Source organism: Colletes latitarsis, chromosome 11 (assembly GCF_051014445.1).
Source record: "Colletes latitarsis isolate SP2378_abdomen chromosome 11, iyColLati1, whole genome shotgun sequence".
Lineage (NCBI taxonomy): Eukaryota > Metazoa > Arthropoda > Insecta > Hymenoptera > Colletidae > Colletes > Colletes latitarsis.
Genome location: NC_135144.1, coordinates 9,477,012 through 9,496,762, shown reverse-complemented (window position 1 = coordinate 9,496,762; position 19,751 = coordinate 9,477,012). Strand labels below are relative to the sequence as shown.

Genomic DNA, 19,751 nt, shown 5'->3' with positions numbered 1-19,751 from the left:
TTCTTGCCTGCATCGTTCGTGCCCCGGCTCGTTACGATTTGCGTGACGACCATTTTAAAAGCGGTGCCCGGGTACGACCTATCAGAAACTCGTTTTAAATACACCACGATCCGTAACGGACGATCAAAAATGATCTCGAACGGCCCCGGTGTTAGCATTCTCGCTGTTCCGGAGATCATCCTCGCTGGCTGGACGACTTCGAACTGTCCTTCGTCGCTGTTGATTTTTCGCTTCTTCTTTTCCGTCGTTTAACATTTTTATTCTTTCCTCTTGCCGGTATTCCCATCCAGTTGGAAAATATTGGAAACGACGTTCTTTCTTGCGGACGATCTCGGAGTTCTACGAATCGAGGAACAATAATGGCGACGATCATTCGTGGATGACACCACTAGTCCTAGAAGCTGAAATTGTTGCTTGGAAACTTCCTATATATTTTTAAATCTTTTCTTTTCTTATCGCATTTTCGTTTAGCTCTGTTCTTTTAATTTTGGTTCGATGGTCCTCGATTAATCCAGGTTTCGAATCTGTTTTATCTAAATAAAATATTCTGAGATAATCCATAATAATATCTCATCCATTCTACAACACGTTTAGTCGTATAAGCAATTATTCGCTTCTGTTAAATTTTGTCTTTACATCGATATCTTATGCTTAATTTATAACTTTTTATTATAATTAGTTTCCTGAAGATGGTGATAAAGCGTTGCGCGGCTGATGCAGAGTCTACTTAATATTGTTTGTTCTTTCCGCGTAAGTTTGGCGATGGATTTGTCTCGAGTTGCTACTATCTGTACTGGAAGATTTTTCGTTTATTTTTAATACGTATATGGATGCAAAATTTTTCCATTCGACGCATCCACACATTTTCAAGTTTATTCTTCGCAATATTTTTTATAACAGATCATTTTTTTTGCAGCAATTCCTTATCGTTTAAATACATTTCTGACATTCGTGTAGCTCGAGATTACAAACAATCGTAACTAATGCGTTGAATTATCTTCAAACTTTATCGCTGCTATAATGCGAAAACGCTATTTTGAAAATTTTAATTCGACCCACATACCTCGTTTTTGATCGCAAACGTTCGAATACTTTCGTCGAACCGTTGTATTTATTCATCCGTTTGTCAGCTGTTGTACCTGAGAAAAGAACCTACCTAGCTGCTAATATACAGGGTGTTGTAGAAGTAATATCGGGAAATATTTTCTAATCCGAGCAATAATGAAGAAATTTAAATATAAGTCAGCAAATTCTTTCTTCACGACTTACGAAACAAGCTACTATTAAACTAACATTGAATTTCAGTTTTCATAAAGACACACGGTTTCCATATTTGTATCGAAAAACGTCTTTAAGAGTAATCGTAGCTTGGTATATTAGGAAACAAATAGTTGTAATTCTTTCACTAAAATTTACTTTATTAACATTTACAGTTCAGGTTCGTCGATAATTTAAAAAATTGTCAAATTCGAAAAAAAAGAAAATAACGAATCATCGGGTTGGTGTAATCTTTGGTTGCTGGTCCCAGTTTATAGTATGACCGTGCGCTATTATTTTCTCTGCAATAGTATCGTCAAAATTCTCGCGATTTTAATAAGAAACATACCGCGCGTCCTTGATTTGTTTATTTTGAAAATATCTTCGATCGGAACGTTGTTTCCAGAACTCGACTAGGTCCGCGACGGTTAAAGAAGCGCGATCGCAGACGAGAGATCGTCCCTTAGAACTGGGAACCGATGATATATAAGTCGCCACCGAAGTATCTCAAATAAATCTAAACGGGAGACGAGAAAAAGGTGATACTGGACAGCGTTGGGTACGGGTCGAAAGTCAAAAGGCCTCGAGCCAAGCCCATTAGAATAATTCAATTAAACGGGCAACAGATCACAACCGCTTGAGACGAAGGAGCCATCGGGACGAACACGGGTCACCCGATAACTTTTGTCGGTCAGGTATGGAGAAAAGGAAGAAGAACGGTGGAATCGCGGCGGATTTCGTGAAAATGTGCGACGTTCGCCCGGAGGCAGCAAGGTGAAAAAAGAGCAAGACGACGGGTTTTACGACTTGGCAAAATTTATTGGTAGGCCGGTAGGGTGGAGACGTCCCCACAAGTACATTGCGATTCCCCGAAAGCACACGGAGAGGTGTCAGGCATGCCTCTCGTCTTATCTCTGTTCGAGAGGAAAGCAACAAAATCTCTCACCGGGCTGACCGTGCGCCTCAGTTCATTATAAAGCTAGCGATACAGGCATAGATGTAGATACAAATATAATATAATTATAATAATTATAATATATAATATATAATAATAATAATAATAAAATAATAACATTATTATCACTCCTATTAATCGGTAAAACAGGATACAGCTCTAAGATCGAAAGGCCTATCGATGGCTACGATGCACAGTGACTAAGGACTATTTTCGATAACGTTCATAAAATAATTAATAATAATAATAATATTAATAATAATAATACGTTCGTGATAATCGCATCGGCCGCAATAATATTGAAAGACGCAGCGACGTGTAATTTATTAAGCTATGTACAAAGCGCGACTGTAGAGTTTACTTTTATTTCCGTTCTTTCCATTGTTCGGAGAAGCAAGATCTTCGCAAGAGAATCGAGGAAAATCGTGAAATACGTGCACAGATCAGGCGTTTCGCTCTCAAATATCGTCACCGTGGACCCTTGGTCGGTTTGCGAGCTGATCGGTCGGTCTCGATCGCGCGTCGAGACGCCACAGCTCGCGAAAATTCGTTTTCAAAAATCATTTTTTTCATCCTCGTCCATGATACCGTGCCCATTCGCGTCGCTGCCATTTAATTTACAAACGGGGAGATCTTTAAACTACCCTGCGAATTTCTTGGCAACGCGATTCACGTCTGCGATCGCGCACGCGCTCCTGAAGAGAGAAAACGAAAATATACAACTCGAGGAGAGATGACGCTAATATATTAAATTTCACACAATATCGCGCATATCGGTCCTGGAAATTCCAATTCTTTTTACAACGCTGGCGCCGGGGTAATTACGCCCAAGGATGTCCGATTTTATGGAAAACCGATCTTTTCTACGACCATTTTGTCGCGAATCGTGAATTTAATTTTTTCTCCATTTTTTTTCTACTGTACTCTTTTAATTCGACATTCTCGAAGAATTGCTAGAAATTTATCGATCAATACCTTTAAATTTACTGGCATTGCAGAAATAGCTAATAAACGGTAATTTACCACTCGATTTCTGAATATAAATATTCAAATCCAACTTAAAGATTTCAAAGTGTTGCGACATTTTTCCATTTTTATCAAAAATCGATTCCAGAATCGAACATCCTTAGTTTGATCGAATACTTCATTGACAAAAACGAAAAATAGTTATTATGACTACCGCGGTTAGGTTCGATGCTGTCGCTCGCTAGAAACAACAAAAGTGTCTGATGATCGTTTTAAAGAAGATCCAAGTCCGTTCTACTAAAAAAACAAAAACAAAGATTGGTAGTTTTAAGAAAAACTTGGTCAAGATTAGAAGCTTCGACACAGCGAATGAATATTGAACGTATTGTAATAGAAATCGCTACTGAAATTCAGTGATTACTTTAACCCTTAATTAACTCGTTTAATTCATGGTGGTGCACTTTGTATATCAGTGTAATATTTTGCTGTGGCACTCGAAAAACAAAAATGTATTTTCTCTAAATAAATACTTCATTTATTGTTTCATTGGTTTCATTCTTCGCTTAGTCTTTAATTCTAATTTTTAAACGAACACGTCAGAAAACATATATCAGGAGTCATTCAACATTATTTTAATGACAAAATAACGCGAATTTGAAATGCGTTTGTAAACATTTACCGAGATAATGTATTTAGGTGTCCCAGAGAGTACTGTGAATCTTGCTCAAAGTATTTTGAAACGAAGGATATCTATTAAAATATACCCTGCATTTAGTCAAAACTAAAATGTCTTGCTCCGAGTATCGAATAAATTAAACCGTGCGAAAACAATAATTGATCATACAGAGTATCAATACTATATACTTGGACTAAACTTTGTTCCCTAATAATTAACCTCGACGTTTCGGCCATTGGTCTTGAATATGGTAAAAATATGACCAATTATCACCTTCATGCGATTTAAATATCTTGCATCACGTTTTAAAAACTCCCATTGTTAGAAACAAAACTATAATTCGATATACAATCCAGACTTCGATCCGCCTTTCCCAGCAATGGCGCGCACTTCGAGCGAGGTTCAACAATACATGAAACGCGGATACGTCGAGTCAATATTTTACACGAAACGAGAAACATTTTCTAGAACACTCTGAATATCAACGTTAAAAATATATATAAAATCGAAACGTGTTCGTGCTTCCAAATGATTTTCAAGCTCTCCAAACGACGATGTTGCCGTTCCCTTCGAGCGCCATTGCGACCGGTTTATTTTTCTCGGTAGAACTTTTCCACGTCGACGTCTGTTCCGCGGCAGAACCTACAGAAGGTCGCGGGTACGCGAGAAGGATACGGTCACGCCTATAGATGGCCGAGAAACGTACGGGATCGATCGATCATGCCGTTCTGATCGAGCGAGCCCGTGTCTGCGCGCGAAATCGAAGAGACACCTGGATCCGACGGTTCACCCACTGGAAACCGATCTCAGCTGACTGGTGTTTGCGTCAGCGGACCCGCCTTGTTTCGCGTCTCCAAGGTCGTCTGGTCGCGTCTCCGGAGGCGATCCGTTCTTACGATTCCGATTCGTCTACGATCGACGAGAATGGTAGCCGATCGGGCCCAGCTGGGCCTGGAAGATGTCGCCCCGGGCCTGGAAGTGGTATCACGGTAGCGCCGGGTCCTCAGCGTCTCTGATGTGGGTTATTACGATGCTCAATTTCGGGACTCTAGCCCGAGGTTCTCGCGTGACAGCGTCGACCCCCCCTCTCTCTTCGCCTTGAATACAAATTAACCGCTTCCGGGGACCTTGCGAAACCCAATCGGCGGTTTCAGGACCCTTTGATATTGAAATTGGGTTGCAACGTCGTCTTCTGGCCTTTGATAAGTTTCTCTCGAAACGTCTCCCCGTGTCTTCGCGTCCATCGATCTCTGCCTCGATCGATTTTTAAGGATTCGATCGAACCTCCGGGCGCGATCGAACTTTTAGACGCGTATGGAACTCGAACTTTTTTATGACATTTTTAACCTTCGAAGCCAATTTCCGTCCAGATGTCTTCGAGAGGGCGTTGAAAACGCGAATCCGCTTCTTCCGACCTTGGCCTCTATGTTCCGTTCCCATGGATGCTCGGACGTCGTCGTCGAAGAAAGCAGGAACTGTGGGCGAGCAGAACTTTCGAGATAACGAAACTAGTTGGATACTTCGTATCTTCGAACACGTTGATAACCAAGATTCGATCTCCTCGTACGGTTTAGCCCGAACAGGTGTTTATTGAAATAATCGTGGAACGACTTCGTCGCGATGGATCGTCCGACTCCAACCATGTTAGAACTTCGATTCGGAGATCTTGGTGTAGCTCGAGGACTTGGAGGATGCGTATCATTGCCAAATGAAATACGAAACTTCCATCCATCTTGTTGCAGTTTTATTTGCCCGGGGCACCTTCTGTTCGAGGTCCCCGCGCGTGGAGCGAATTCTAGTTTCGTGATTTTTCTTTCTGTTTCGTATCTCTCGATATCTTTTTGTCGCGATGATAAATATTCGTGACTTGCTATGGCTAACGTCTAGGTGTCTAGGCTCGGAACACAGGAAAATGGCAGAAGCGAAAAACACGATGAAGCGGAATGGAGGAGCGAGAAGCGAGGTTTATAGGCGAGGAGACGATCAGAGTCCACGGAACTGTTTCCCTTACGACTTGGAACGTCGGTCCAAACCGATTCGGACCGATAATTAAATTAATCGACGGACTCGAACCGACGGACGGACGTCGGAAAGGTTAGGCGCGTGGTAATGTCGAGAAGCTCTTGAAATTTCAACGTTAATTTCGTCTTCCGTCATCGTTGAAACTATCTTTCAAAGTTTCTCCGTGTCGTTTGATATTATTATAGTTTTTAAGCCTTTCGAACGATTACTCGTTTTTAGTAGTATACTAGTATTGTTCGAGATAGGTTCAACGATTTTTAGAAGCGTTTAGAATATCTCGTACTTGGGCGATCACGAATATGGCACGAACATGCTCTTCCGTAAACTCATCTTCCTGTAGTGTTCGAAAAAGATTAAGAAAAGAATTTAGAGTACCACTTTCGACTTTTCATATTTTTTTACTACACGACACGGCGCGAAAGTCTCCTGCGTTATCATAAATGGATTGAATTGATTCTTAATCTTTCGAACTTGCAAGAACTTGAGAAGGCACCCTTGAATATCGAAACTCGCAGACATTGCGTACAAAACTTCGCACGGAAACAATATTCTACTTATTTCTGAGAATAATGAATATATTCATCGAGTGATGTAACAATTTAGTCGTTGACTATTTCGAATCTGTTTGCTAATTTAAATTATGAAATAATATTTTCGAATGGATCAAATAATATTTCCAAGGTGTTTTGCTTGCGTGTTCGTGTCTGCGACGTTCGTACAGCAAAAGGATGAATGTTTAGAAAAGGTTTCCATCGAAATTCCAAGAACTAGTCGACAGTACCGCGCGATCAGAAAGATAGCCTAATCAGAAACAGAGAAACGCGTGTCTACGGGATTTTAGGATATTAATTGGCCGGATGGCTTCTAATACCTAGAGTAGCCATTCGAATAACCATTTGAGTATCCGTTGGAGCCCTTGTAGGGAACAGAGTGTATGCTCCTGGAACAAAGATGGTAGAAATCGGAAGATGAGGAAAGTACTCTTCAAGGAAACTGTTTCCTCTCTCACCACTTTCTTTCTCCTCCTATTTAGCAAATCAATTCCAACCGTTTCGCGAGAGAGGGTTTTCGTGCGCGCTGCTGTTAGTATCAGTAGAAGTAGTGAGGCGGCAATTCGCGATCGTAGATCGTAGCAAAAGAAGAGCAGAGGAAGAAGAAGAAGAATATAAGTAGGTGGTAGTAGCAGAGCTTGGCATGCTGGGGGGCTCTTAATCATTTCGTGGTGGCGGCACACGATACGCGAGAGTCGTGTGTTGCCCTTGTGATCGGGAGATGTGCGGGAAATCTTCGAATGAAGAAACAAAAAAGAAACAAAAAAAAAAAAAAAAGAAAAAAACAATTAAAAAAAATATATATAGAGTAAAATCGAACGATAGAAGAACGTGGTTATAATTTTCTGTTGTTATAGACTGTTGTTGATGTTGTAATTTTGTTGTTGATGATGTTGATGTTGTTGCGTGTACATTGTGTGTGTGTCAAGGTGCAGGAGGTTCAGAGCTCCCGCTCACCGCCACCCACATCTACAACAGAACAGAAAACAAGACCACCGCCGTTACATACAAGGTATCCATTAGTATCCACCAGTATCGAAGATTTATTTTATTGCTCGCTCGTTCGACCGCATTCACGCTCGCTCGCTCGCTCGTTCACGCGCTCGTGCGCGCGCGCGCGCGCGCGCGTCTTTGGCTCGCACGTTCCATGCGGAGGCAGCATTATTTCAGACTGATTTATGGGTCAGACCGATCTTCAAAGTGCTACGAACGGAGAGAAGGGGCGCGAAGTTTGCGGATCTACGCGCGGATCCTCTCTTTCTCTCCACCTTTTCCGTGCCTTCGGCAGAAACACACGGCGAAGGCGACACGTTACAACTTCGCAAGGACAACGCGATGCAAAAAGGTCGGGCGAACCGGTAACCCCCGCTCGTATGAAGATGTTACACGGCGCTGTTAACTTTCCTAGAGTTTTTTTGCCAACTTGCTTTACAGAAATGAAAACTCCGCCCGACCCCGTGCAAGGATAAATCGGGCTTCGGGGGATGATACGATTCTTGCGTGCAAATTTTTGATACTCGTAAAACAAAAGTCAAAGCTCTAATTATAAAATTAAATATCGCAAGATGGACGGAATAAAAATTTAACTGCGAATAAAATTTATATTTGTTATAACATTGTTCTCCATCTTTCCTCTTTTTCAGAGGAGCTACTACATTTTCATTGTTTCTTATAGTTTAAAATCATTCCCTTAGACAATTACGTTAAAATGCTACAATAAAAAACGCTAATTTTTTCTCAAATTATTTCAACAATTGACGTACCAACAAAATGAAAGTTGTAGTAGTTGACGCTCTTTGTTTTGATGATAGACGTTTAGGGAAAGTGGCACTGAACGTTTTGTACTCTTTAAATCTAAGAATGGAAGGTTGAATGTAGAAATGGAACGAAATCTGATTTTTAAATTCACGAACCTCGAATTCGAAACTCTTGAAATCCCAAAATTTCGCTCATTTTCTAAGGAGTACCTATTTCGACAGCAAAGCTTAATAAATAAATGAACGAAATTGATAAAATAAAAATTGCATCATTAAACGGCTCAAATAACAAAAAAAATCAAATATATTTGCCGATTCTACAGAGTCGATTTGATTTGATGTAAAAAATTATTGCTTTCAAAATTACTGCTACCAAAATGGATAAAAACTTGCATTGCAACTGTAATGATTTATTACTATAATTCGTCTGTGAATATTGTTATATTTTACGTTCCATCTTTCCTTTGTAAATTGTTTCGCTCGCGATTAGCGACTATCGATGACCGACGGATCGCGAAGTGGCATCTGACAGACTTTAACATGACTTTCTTTCGTCGATGTTTCATTATTTACGATCCTGATATCAAAAAGTTTTATCAAAGATTATAAAATATACAATTCCCAAATACTTGAATGATATTCCTAATTGTCGAAAAATTTCTTATAACTGCGTTTGAGATATATTAAATAAAATATCCTTGTGGAAGTTGTAACGTTGATAAGATCCTCAAATGTGCAATCTTAATTTGCAATATATGAGACTTCCATTATATTGTATAAAAAAATCGATTCTCATATAATTGAAAATATTTACAACAGAGTTCCAGCGTTTCTATAATGCTTGTTTTCACATGTTTCTCATATATCACTAAAGTTTCCTCCGTATAATATATTATATACTCTTTTACTCGCAAAAAGGTATTACTAGAATAGATAAAAGCACAAAATTTAGTACATTTAAATAGCAATAAAAGTAATGTTCTTCTCGCATGGAACGTGCCGAGTATTGCTTCAAACACAGCACGTTTCAAACATCGTCGAAACGTCTCTGTTTAAAACAAGTAAATTCGATTTCTTTTTCACGCTCAGCACAGACATATTCAATCGCACTTTCGATTTTTACCGCGTCTGCGCTCTAGTCGAAGAAACGTCGATCGCGATCGAGAAAATGGGGTTGATGTATCATCGACGGAAATCATCTCGCAGGCTGAGTCACTAAATGAAGTACTGTCTTCGTTGGATTATCCTTTTTTGCCTTACAAGAGGTCGTATCGGTGACCCGACCGGTTTTCGAAGCGGTTCCTATATTCTTACTCGCTCGGGTCAATATACAATACACGCAACTTTAGCTCGTTTTACATCGCAACTCTACAGTTTGGAACAAAAGCGCGCGAGACTATAGAAACTGGGCTCGATCACGAAATTATAATTGCAATTTTCGACTCGATTTCAAAAATCTATACACGGTGTTCGTAGTCTCGAGCATGTTCTCTTTTGTCGAGGTAGAATTTATTGTTTATTGGTGAATTTATATATCAAAAGGTTGTTTTTCATTTTTCTTATCCGTTTTCGTTGTTGTTACCGAATAAAATGATTTAATGCTTCGAACAAACAAATTTGAATCGTGATTCTTAAAATATTTTTGCTATTGGAGATTCGTACAAGCGTCAGGATTTTAAATTTTAGTGAAAATTGTTTGCAATACATTTCTTGGAAACATTAACTGCACCAACGTCACAATAGTACTCGAACTGCGTAAAATTTTCAATATAAACACACTGTTTTAGCATAGTAAAACATTTACACTTGACGTTATATTCTTTCAAGGATGGATGTCGCGAGAATTGTTGGAAAACTAAAATTCTAATGAATAATATAGTCGAAAAACATAGATTGAAATGCTAACGATAGCAGATAAGTTATACCAAGTACATCAAAACTAATGAAAAGAGAAAATGAAATAAAGAATGAAGAATTTCAGCTCCGAAACTTGGTGATATTATTGATACTTTTGGGAAACAAGATTGTCCTGAATTATGTCGACGATTTCTTACAGAAAACGACTTTTACAGTGTACTTTTTCAAAGAAGAAGCTTTGCTCTACCTACCACGAGAAATTACTCTCTCCTTTTCCAGCTTTGATTAATTATGTAGTCGTTGCAATACTTTTCTATCCAAGGAATGATTTTTAAACATCGTTTGCATCGACGAATTCTCTTCGGACATTTCGCCCATAAACTTGACACTTGCGCATAACCGATGGAATAAAAGTATCCGAAAAAATCACAATGATACTTCGTTTGGTCGAGCATAAATCATTCGACGCGACAGCGTTAGAATACTTTCGCGTGCCTGTACGGTGTCACGTCGCGCAGAAACGAAAATCCCAAGTTCCACGCGAATGTGTATCGTCGTTTAACGAGAATGACTGGCAGTATTCGACGAGACTTGGATAAATTTTTACGAGCCGCGAGTTTAAGACACTGCCAGACGTCATTTGTCAATATTAGACGCGTTCAACTATTAACGTAACGAAATAATACGCGCACATACGATCGACGAGCATCACAGTTTCGACCGATTCGAATTACACTTTCTCCGCGCTGCTCGGAAGATCGCGATTGAAACAACAGAACGAATTTAACTTGCAGCGTTGGTGATACACGGGCGTCGTTCGCACTTATTGCAACTGTCAAACGTGTTACGATTTCCCTTTGGCTAGAAAAAACTTGCCCGTAGTTTTCACAACACAATCGAGAACCATGTCGCGACGGAACGCGAATCGAGCACAGACGCGTCAAACGAACACGTTCGCCGGGGCCGTAACGAGCAAGAGGGCCTGGCCCGGCTCCGAGATCGATTCCTCGACGCAGACATTGACGATCGCGGGGATCACATTGAACTTCACTATGATCTATCGAACCGTCGGGGAGTCACAGTCTCGTCAAACCTGTCGGGCGCGATGCACAGCGTGACCTTCGGGCTCGCACAAATTCGTAACCGTCACTGGGAACACGCGAATCGCTAACGAGAAAAAGAGGGACCACGAGCAATTGGGATCTCCCCTTGTAAAGAAGGGGCTGATCGTCGAATGGACCAAGAAACGAAAACAAAAGAAGGAAAGAAACATGCCCGGTCGGATGTCTGGGTCGAGCGAATCGACGGCGGAGTCTCGGGGTCCCGTCGCCGCGAGCGACGCGTTGGAAGAGTCTTGGCGCGAAAAAAATTCCAAAAAAATAGTATGAAGAAAAAAAAAACGATAAAAAATAATTCGCGCGTCCGTGGAAATATTCCGTGAAAAAATGTACCTGTGCTGCTTGAGATTGTCCTGCCGCTTGAAGGACTTTCCGCAGACCTCGCAAGTGAAGGTCACGTCGTCCTTATGGCTGCGCTCGTGGATCATGAGGTTGTAAGGCTTCGTGAAGCGCCGCTGGCAGTACTTGCAGACGAACTCTACCGTGCACTTGGCGCGCATCTTCTGCCGGCGGCCGAACTCCCTGCCGTGCCCCTCTGTCTCCATCGGCATTATCGCGAACATCCTTATAAATTCCCACCGCTCCTTCTCTTGGTCGACTCTCTGTCTCCTTTCCCTCTACCTCCTCTCTCGCGGTCCTGCTAACGCCTCGAGTCACTCCCTCCACCTGGTTCAGCCTCTGCTCGTCTTTGTCTCTCTTTCGTACGCCTGTTTCTCTCCGTTTCCCGAGGTGCCTCCTGGTCTCTCGTTCTCGCTGCTCGTGTCGCGCTCTTCACCTCCCGCGCAAACCTAGTCCCGACCGGCTAACTTCTGGGAGTGAGATCACTCCGTCTGTACCTCCTCGCGAGAAGGTGCTCGTACCTCTCTCTACCTGCCGGGAAATAAAGGAGCAATGATTTTCGGATCGATTCACCGGGGACCGCTCGATCGTCGCTGGGTGGTACCACCGAGCGCCCCAAGCGGGCCTGGCCCCCCTGTCATGGCCGTTCTTTTTACCATTTCTCCGAGAAACGCTAACAAGGGAACACACGACTGTCAGATTTACGATTTTTATCAAACCCTCGACGAATCTGCACCGGTTCCACATCGAGAACCCTATTCGTTTGCTTTCGACTTCGGTATCGGAGTCGTCCATTTTGTTCCAGGTCTTACACGATCCTCGAATTACCGAAGACGTTACGAAATTTTTATTCGAATAGTCTTTCAAAACAGGGGTTACAATCTCAGAACGACGATCATGCAGTATTATCGATATTATGGAATCGATTCAAATTTAGAGCACTAGGCAGAACTGTTTTAACGTTATGTAAAAACACCCCTACATAAGTTTGACAACCACCTTCTTTTGCATCCCTTTCAAATCTTGTAGACTTTGGATACGTCCCGTCGATTTACAATATTCTTTCAATCAGATTTGAAATTTTATTAACGAAATAACGAATAGAAATTTGTAATTCGTTCACGTTTCCTTCGTAAATTTTGTTTTTTTAAACCGATATCCAGTCGAACGGAGCCGCGGTCGAAACCTAGTTTACGAACGAATCTAAAATTTGGATTTAGAGTAAAATTATTGGGTAACATAAGTAAAAAAAAATTATTTCATTTCCTACGGATTTAACAATAAAAGTGAAACAGCTCGTTAAAGGCCCTGTTCGCGGTCGTGTCTGGGAAATTACTGTCACAGATTGGCTCGAACCTCGACTAATTGGTTTTGAAGAAAGAACTGTCGCCACTAATTGTCCATTTTGTTGACTAAGAATCGCTTTTTGCGTAAGATACTATTATAAATACGTGTACTTAAACACACAGAACGCGTTATAACGAAACAACGTTAAAATAAAGTTTAAATAGTTTTCCAAACTTTCAGATATTCCCAAATACAGAAGACTTGCTAAAAATACATTTTTAAAATTTAAGAAAGAATACTCAAGTATGAGAATAACTACTAAATTGGTGAAGTAAATGGTCTCTGATATTGAATGGACATTTTCTAGGCGGTCACTAGGGGTAGCCATTGTGCTGTGAAGAATTAAATGGGGTAGAAAGGTCTTGAACTGCGGAAGAAAACTGGGTACTTTCGATTTTTAACCTTTTCCCCCGCTGTGAAACACTATGGTCACTCTGTAAAGACGATTCGTTAATCTTAACCCCTCAGGTAAAACGCAGCTTTCAATTTTAAGCGATACTAGACAGCTTGTTATGTAGACTTCAGTGAGTTTTGAAGGAAACAAGTTATTCTTTAGTTATTTTTGCTCGTGTTGACATACAGGATAAAGTGGTATAATAGGTATTTTTGTTTTTATCGAGCAATTGTAAGTAAAATTTATTTAATTCCCTGTTAAGAGAACGTTTTGACCATTAGAATGTTTGATTCTTGTCAGACACAAGCGATCTTTAATGTAGGTGGATTCTACACTATTTTTATCGAAACATTAAGGCCATTAATTGTTCACAATTTGATACATTGTACAACGAACATTTTTGAAATTAATAATATTACGAAGATAAATACCAGATAAGAAAATGAAACATTGCATGAAATTGTATACTGTCGAAGAACCTATCTCATATTTGGTACTGGTGGTATCAATTGTAGATGGTAACAATTAATTAACAAATTCTCACAAGTAAAATTAAGATATACTAAAGTGGATCTGGAAAGTATCGTAAATTAAGGGAAACGTTTCTCCGCTCTATCTATAGTTTTCAAGGCACACGGAGGCTTAGTCACGTAATTATTTATTAACTGACCAACAAGTGACACACTTTGTAGGTTTTCTCTTAGACCCGTGTATTATGAGTCAACGTTTCGACCGACAGAAGGATCCTCTCGCACCATCTTCCCACCGTATTTAGCATTCTTCGAGCACTGACGAATTTTTAAATACGGGATAGTTATGTAAAAACTTGAAGAACGCTGTCAGATCAGAGACACGAGTCGGCAAACGAGTTTTATAATCGCTAGACGCAAGGATGAATATGATTTGTCCACGAGGAACGGTCTACCTAGACTACCTACAAGTACTCATCGAGACGAAACATATAATTTCACGAAATAAAAAAATTAAAAAGACGAAGAAGATTACAACCTATACAAAATTCAACGTTCGTTTGAACGATCGATTCTCAACAACCCTCGCTTCCGATAGCCTCTAAAATTCTCCAGTCGATCAAACCTAGCATCGAGCAGTCATTCGCATATTTTCATCCCTCAAACGATTGTAAATCGCCATAGAAAATGAAACTCGGATTAACCCAAAGTTAAAGTCGACGACCCTCGAGGATCTCTTCATCCTCCAAACGCAGGAGGGTGCAGCTATGGAAAAGCGAGATTCGATCGCAAGTAAGGATGTCCAAATGAAAGTAGTATGGGAAGAAGCTTACTGCTTGACCGGTAGTCAAAAAGAGTGGTCCCGCGGAGTGGAGAGGCAGCAATAAAAAAGGCCCCCGGGGTCCAATCGCGCGGTGTGGCGCGGCCATTGTGCAGGAGCCACGTCCGGTGCTACTGGTAGCGCAAGGTAAGCACACGGCGCACGCTCGAATAAAGTGGCGTGTCCGAATGAGTAATAAGCGTGGCTGGGCGTATCCCGGTTGGTTAGGCTGCCTAACGGCGGTGGGGCCTAATCGGAGCTGCGTGTTACGCGGGAGTCTGCTCTGCCCGCTTTTCGTTTTGCTCTTCTTCGCGTGACGCCAGGCTCCGGGCTGACGCGGGGTACGATACAGAGACTCAAACGATTCCGGAGTTTCGAGCACTTGGCCGTTCTCCAACCTCCACCCTCCTCCGATTACCCGATTTTTCACTGCATCGACTCTTTCCTAAATTTTGGGACGACTTTGTTCCGGACTTTGACCGATTCATATAACTTGAGATAAACGAGGAGGAACTATAGTGACAGAATGAAGAATGATGTTTGACGTTAACATGAATTCAATGTCAACGTAACGTGGTTAAAAATGTGTTATAAACGACTAAAACTTGGGAATCGACGGTTAAGTTTCGATGACGAAAAGAGTTTCTTTGCATTCCCTTGAGTTTCCAACGAGCTATCTTTATACGCCAATCACGGGACAAACGTATTTTTCCCATCAATCATCGATACTCGTGATTACCAGTAATCGATGGGAAAACCTTATGGCGAGAAGCAAGTTCGTCTAGGCGTCTGTCGCGATCGAGAGGTCAAAGCTAATGTATGATAATGTATGATAATGCAATGTATGTGAAAGCACGCAGTTAAGATCGCGTAGTACGTCGGAGGTATCTACGAATGAGCGTACCCACGCAAACAGTGTATCCATATAAAGCTGAGTTTCGCCCTATCGGAAGAGGATCTTCGATTCCTTTGAAAAAGTTACGCAACGAACGACGTAAAAAATATATTTCAAAATATTCCCAGGTGGCAAATTACCTGTCGCGTACCGCGTGCAATCTTCAATGTCATCTAGCTTCGTTCCTCGGTTCGGTATTCGAATTCGAAGCGTTTAGAATGTCGCTACGAAGTTACGATGACGCCGAGGTTGCCGATCCCCGTCGTCGCGCCATTGTTACAGAACACGATTTCGATCATCGTGAGGAATAATGGAGACGTTTAGCGGGCTCTGACGAGAATACAATTATAAAATTAAGCCAACGGACCCCGGGGACGTTGGATTTCTTAATCCTGTTAGACACGCGTCCTGCAATTCGATCAGGTTGTCGTATTCTTGGTACACTGACGCTAACGCGGGTTTCACTCGTGAATGTGGGCACGTCCGACCGAAACCAAAGGTCCGTGTACTTGTCATCCACCGAAAATTATCGTTCGAATCACCCGTGGATGCCCGCGTCGTGATTCGCATGGATTACGGCGATCGTTGTCGAAGAAAAATCCTGCTTCCTAAGTAGCCAGAAATTTTTGATACTCCTAGCTATCGGGACTCGCCTAGATTCGTTAGAATGTTATAGGATTACGTTTAATCAAAACATTACACTGGATCAGCAAGTTAAACTATGATTCATTAGAATAATGATGGAATTTTCTTTCGTAATATTCAACGAAAAACATTAGAATCAGTGTTTGTGTAAAGAATTCAGAGTTTACGCCTTGGCAATCAGATTTTCTCAAAACCGTTCGCCTCTAGACGATACCATGATTCAAATCCCACTTAAGTTCCGATGTTTCTATCTTTCGATTCTCCCAATATTTACTGAAATCGACGTTCCTCAAAGCGTTGGTCAAATCCCCTAAAGTAAGTCTGACACCAAACTGTATGGATCTACTTATAACGCTTGTGGACCTCCTATCGCACCCAAAATCAAGCAACGAGTAACGCAACCTGAAAGAATTCCAATGTTCAAATCAGTGTGCAGTCCTTTGAAAACGAGTATCGTTGGAAAATTATCATTAAATTGATATCGATTAAATTCGAAAAACTATTACTATCGCGTTGACCATCACAGTCGGACACAAAATGATGGACGCCATTCTTCGTACAGACGCAAGCTACAAAATAATTCACGATTATATTTTTTATTAATAAATATTCCTTTTTATTCGCCTGACGAGACCTCCCTATTGACTATTTGTATTTGTTAAGAAATATATTCTCGTCAAGAGCAAGTTCATCTCTACGAAAGAGATCTACGAGAGATCACGAACGAAAAGACAGATTTTTCCAGCTCTTGGTGAGTTTCCTTATATTTGCTCCAGAATCTATCCTACCCATTCTACCGTACTCGAAAGGTTATAACCCTTCGCGTGCCTCCGAGGCACACCCGCCAGCCTGCCGATAAATTATGCTTTTCGAATGCACCAAAGTGCAAACCAACGATACTAATTGTCGTACCTTCAGAAATGAAGTTACTCGCACGATTTCTGAAATCCTTCGGCGTAAGCTCGACGACTTCGGAGCGCAGAGAGCTGCTCTACGTTCTCAGCGGACCCGTCCAAAGAGAGTTTCGCTCTGGACGGAGTCGAGGATCGAAAGAGTCGATCTACGGGGCAGTTCGCCACTCGATCGTGCTCGTTCCCGACGACAGAGTCGGTCTTTCATCGAGCACGCCGTCCCAAGAGGCTCCCGCGTTTACGCTTGGTCTCTCGCGAGCAAAAGGAGACGAAGGACGGAGGGCACGGATGAAGAGGCAGCCAATCAAAGAAGGACGGAGTGGAGCCAACCAAGAAGCCCGCTCGACGTGCGTGCACCCGTTCTCGTACGTATGGTGGAATAAAGAAGGGAGCAGTAGCCTTCGTTCGTTCGCCGGTAGCCAACCAAAGAGGAGCTGCTACCGTGAACCGCCCTACCGCCGACTACCGGTTTTCGGCCAGTCGCTACCGAACCTCCACAGAAATCCACCAAGCGGAACCACACCCTCCACCTCTGGATCGACGTGGTGCCGCGGTACTGGATACCACCGGAGACCTCAACGTGGAAGGGTCTGCCAGGGAAGGGCAGCTTTCTGCTACGATTTCCCCGTGCCGTCCAATGGGAACGGAGACACGGTGGGCCCTTGATGGGGTTTTTTTCGAGGATCAAAGCGGTTGGTGGAACAGTACCCCGATGGCGACGAGTTGGATGCTTAGCGTTCAAAATATTTGCCATCCTCTAGCTTTTCAAATCGAGACAGATATCGATATTTTCAGTCCTTTTCGTGTTGATTCGTTTAAAAATTTGCAACTCTAGGTTTGGATGTGGGGATCGTGCTTCGAAAGATGTTTATGCTAGTCTGAGAATTTTTAACATTCCTGCACCTAAGGTCGAAGGAAAGGTTAGTCTTTCCGTTCCATCATCTTTTATACGAATTTGAAATAGCTATCGAAATCTCGAAGAAAACAAAGAGATCGAATTTGCATCGAGCACGAAACTTTTATTATAGAATTTTTTTTTTCAAAGACTCAGCTACTTTTATCTTTATAATTGAATTGATTAGGAATAATTTCTTGAATATTCCAAGATCGAACGAATTTGAATGTCCGTCCCTTTGAAATGGTGGGCAAAGTTCGTGTGCGGGCGCGAGACGCGAAAGAGTGCTGCGTAACGCGATACGACGAAGGTTTCGGGCTATCGACGAATGGAACTTGGCTTAAAGTCTTGCCAGGTAGCCAATCAAAGCGAAACAGCTACCGTGTACCGCCCTCTGGCACGCTACCGGTTTTGGGCCAGTCAACACGAAGACTCAAGCGGCATCAACGAATGTGAACCACACCTCTTCCCGCCCGCTCGATTCGGAACACAATGAGATACCAAGCAACAGTCTACGACTAAATTCCCTTCTATCGCTCGACATCGATAAAGATAATAATCGAATCGAGTTCAATTATTTACAAAGGACGAGAACGAGTTTCGAACCCCAAACATTTAACGGAAAACTAGAAAAAAGAAAAGAGCTTACAATTTCCAAAAGCAAACGAGAACCGATTTCTAAAATTGAAAAATAAATCACGTCTTCCGTCAAATTCGATCGCGACGAGTGTCAAAAACGAACTGTCGCGATAGAATCACGTCTACTCCGTCCGAACAGAGATAAAAGTCGCACTTACCGGTTGAAGTCACCACGCTTGCACCGTAATTCCCTCTGACGCTTGGTCTCCAACTTTCGACGTCCGGTTCAAACGGAGGAACGCGTCCCAGTGCGTGTAATTTCTCCGAACTCGGGAACCGAAATCGTTCGTATAAATCGCGCGGCGAGAAAAGCCGGGAACTCGTTCGAGAAATCGATTCTCTGGGTGATCGTGTGCCGGGATGCTGTCTTATGGGCTGACAGGTCTGGACCGTTTGGGTGCGCGGCGTCGACTGAAGCTCCGTTTGCCTGCTCGGTTCGCTGGTAGCCCGAATAGGTAGGCACACCAGAAGACGGTAGGACGCGGTGTGTAACCGCCAAAGGTCTCCTTCGTCGTCGTCGTCGTCTCGCTTCTTCTGGTTGGAGGACCGGGAGACACCTCCCTACCGAACCCGGCTCACCGATGCCCACCAGTTCTGTCGTACGTCCGTGTGAGCCTCTCTCGATTCTACCAGAAACGCACCAGGATCTTCCTTCCTTGAACTAGCGCGGCCGGGTAGTGGTGGTAGTGAGAAGAGAAGCAGAAGAGTGGCGCGCTCGCGGACCGCGGAGGAGGAACGGGAGCAGAAGAAGGAAAAGGAAGAGGAGCCCGAAAGAAGAGGAAGAAGCGCTCCTTATCCTGGCTGTCTAGCGTCCTTGTCTGGCCAGTCGCCGAATAGCAGCGCGGTTATTCACAAATCCTTCGACGACGCGGCTTCCTGAGCTCCTGGGAGAGTACTCAACCGCCCTCCCCTCGCTCCAACTGTCCCTCAACTTGCTCCCTCTCTTCCACGATCCCTTCCACCTGGTCCGATGGGACCGCCCTCGTAACCGTAGGATCAGAGCATCCCTCTTCGCCCACGCGGGGACCCTTTTCGAAACGGTCTTCCCACTCTTCCGTTGAATACCGACGCCGGTTCTTTCGTTTTCGCCCTCTTCGTATGTTTGCCCCCCGCGGGGGCGGTAGCCGCGCCGGGGCACAAAGGAGGTAGCCGTTCGAGAGGAGCCACCGCGCGGCCACGGCTCTCGCCTCTCTTTCTCTCGCGTTTTCAGACGTTCGATTTTTATTTTCTCTCTGGT

The 19,751-nt window shown here is 42.7% G+C and overlaps 1 protein-coding gene across 3 annotated transcripts; it reads right to left on the bottom strand.

The window, feature by feature from the left end:
- Window positions 1-1,957: 1,957 nt before the first annotated feature.
- Window positions 1,958-19,088, bottom strand: Drm (odd-skipped family member drumstick). Of its 3 annotated transcripts, none has more exons than XM_076777549.1 (3): window positions 18,673-19,088; window positions 11,493-12,029; window positions 1,958-7,396 (listed from the first exon to the last, which is right to left on the bottom strand). In XM_076777549.1, the coding sequence occupies exons 2-3, from the start codon at window positions 11,720-11,722 to the stop codon at window positions 7,381-7,383; spliced, it is 246 nt and encodes an 81-aa protein (XP_076633664.1). In that variant the 5' UTR covers window positions 11,723-12,029; window positions 18,673-19,088; the 3' UTR covers window positions 1,958-7,380. The 3 variants fall into 3 exon arrangements, with proteins under 3 accessions (XP_076633664.1, XP_076633667.1, XP_076633665.1); XM_076777552.1 differs by having other exon boundaries at window positions 1,958-6,816; XM_076777550.1 differs by having other exon boundaries at window positions 11,493-12,025.
- Between the last annotated feature and the right edge of the window lie 663 nt (window positions 19,089-19,751).

Coding starts and splice junctions, on each gene's coding strand:
- Drm (XM_076777552.1), bottom strand. CDS start 11,722: ATGTTCGCGATAATGCCGATGGAGACAGAGGGGCACGGCAGGGAGTTC. Junction 6,817..11,492: donor GACAATCTCAAGCAGCACAG/GTACATTTTTTC, acceptor TCTTTGTTCCAG/GAGCATACACTCTGTTCCCT.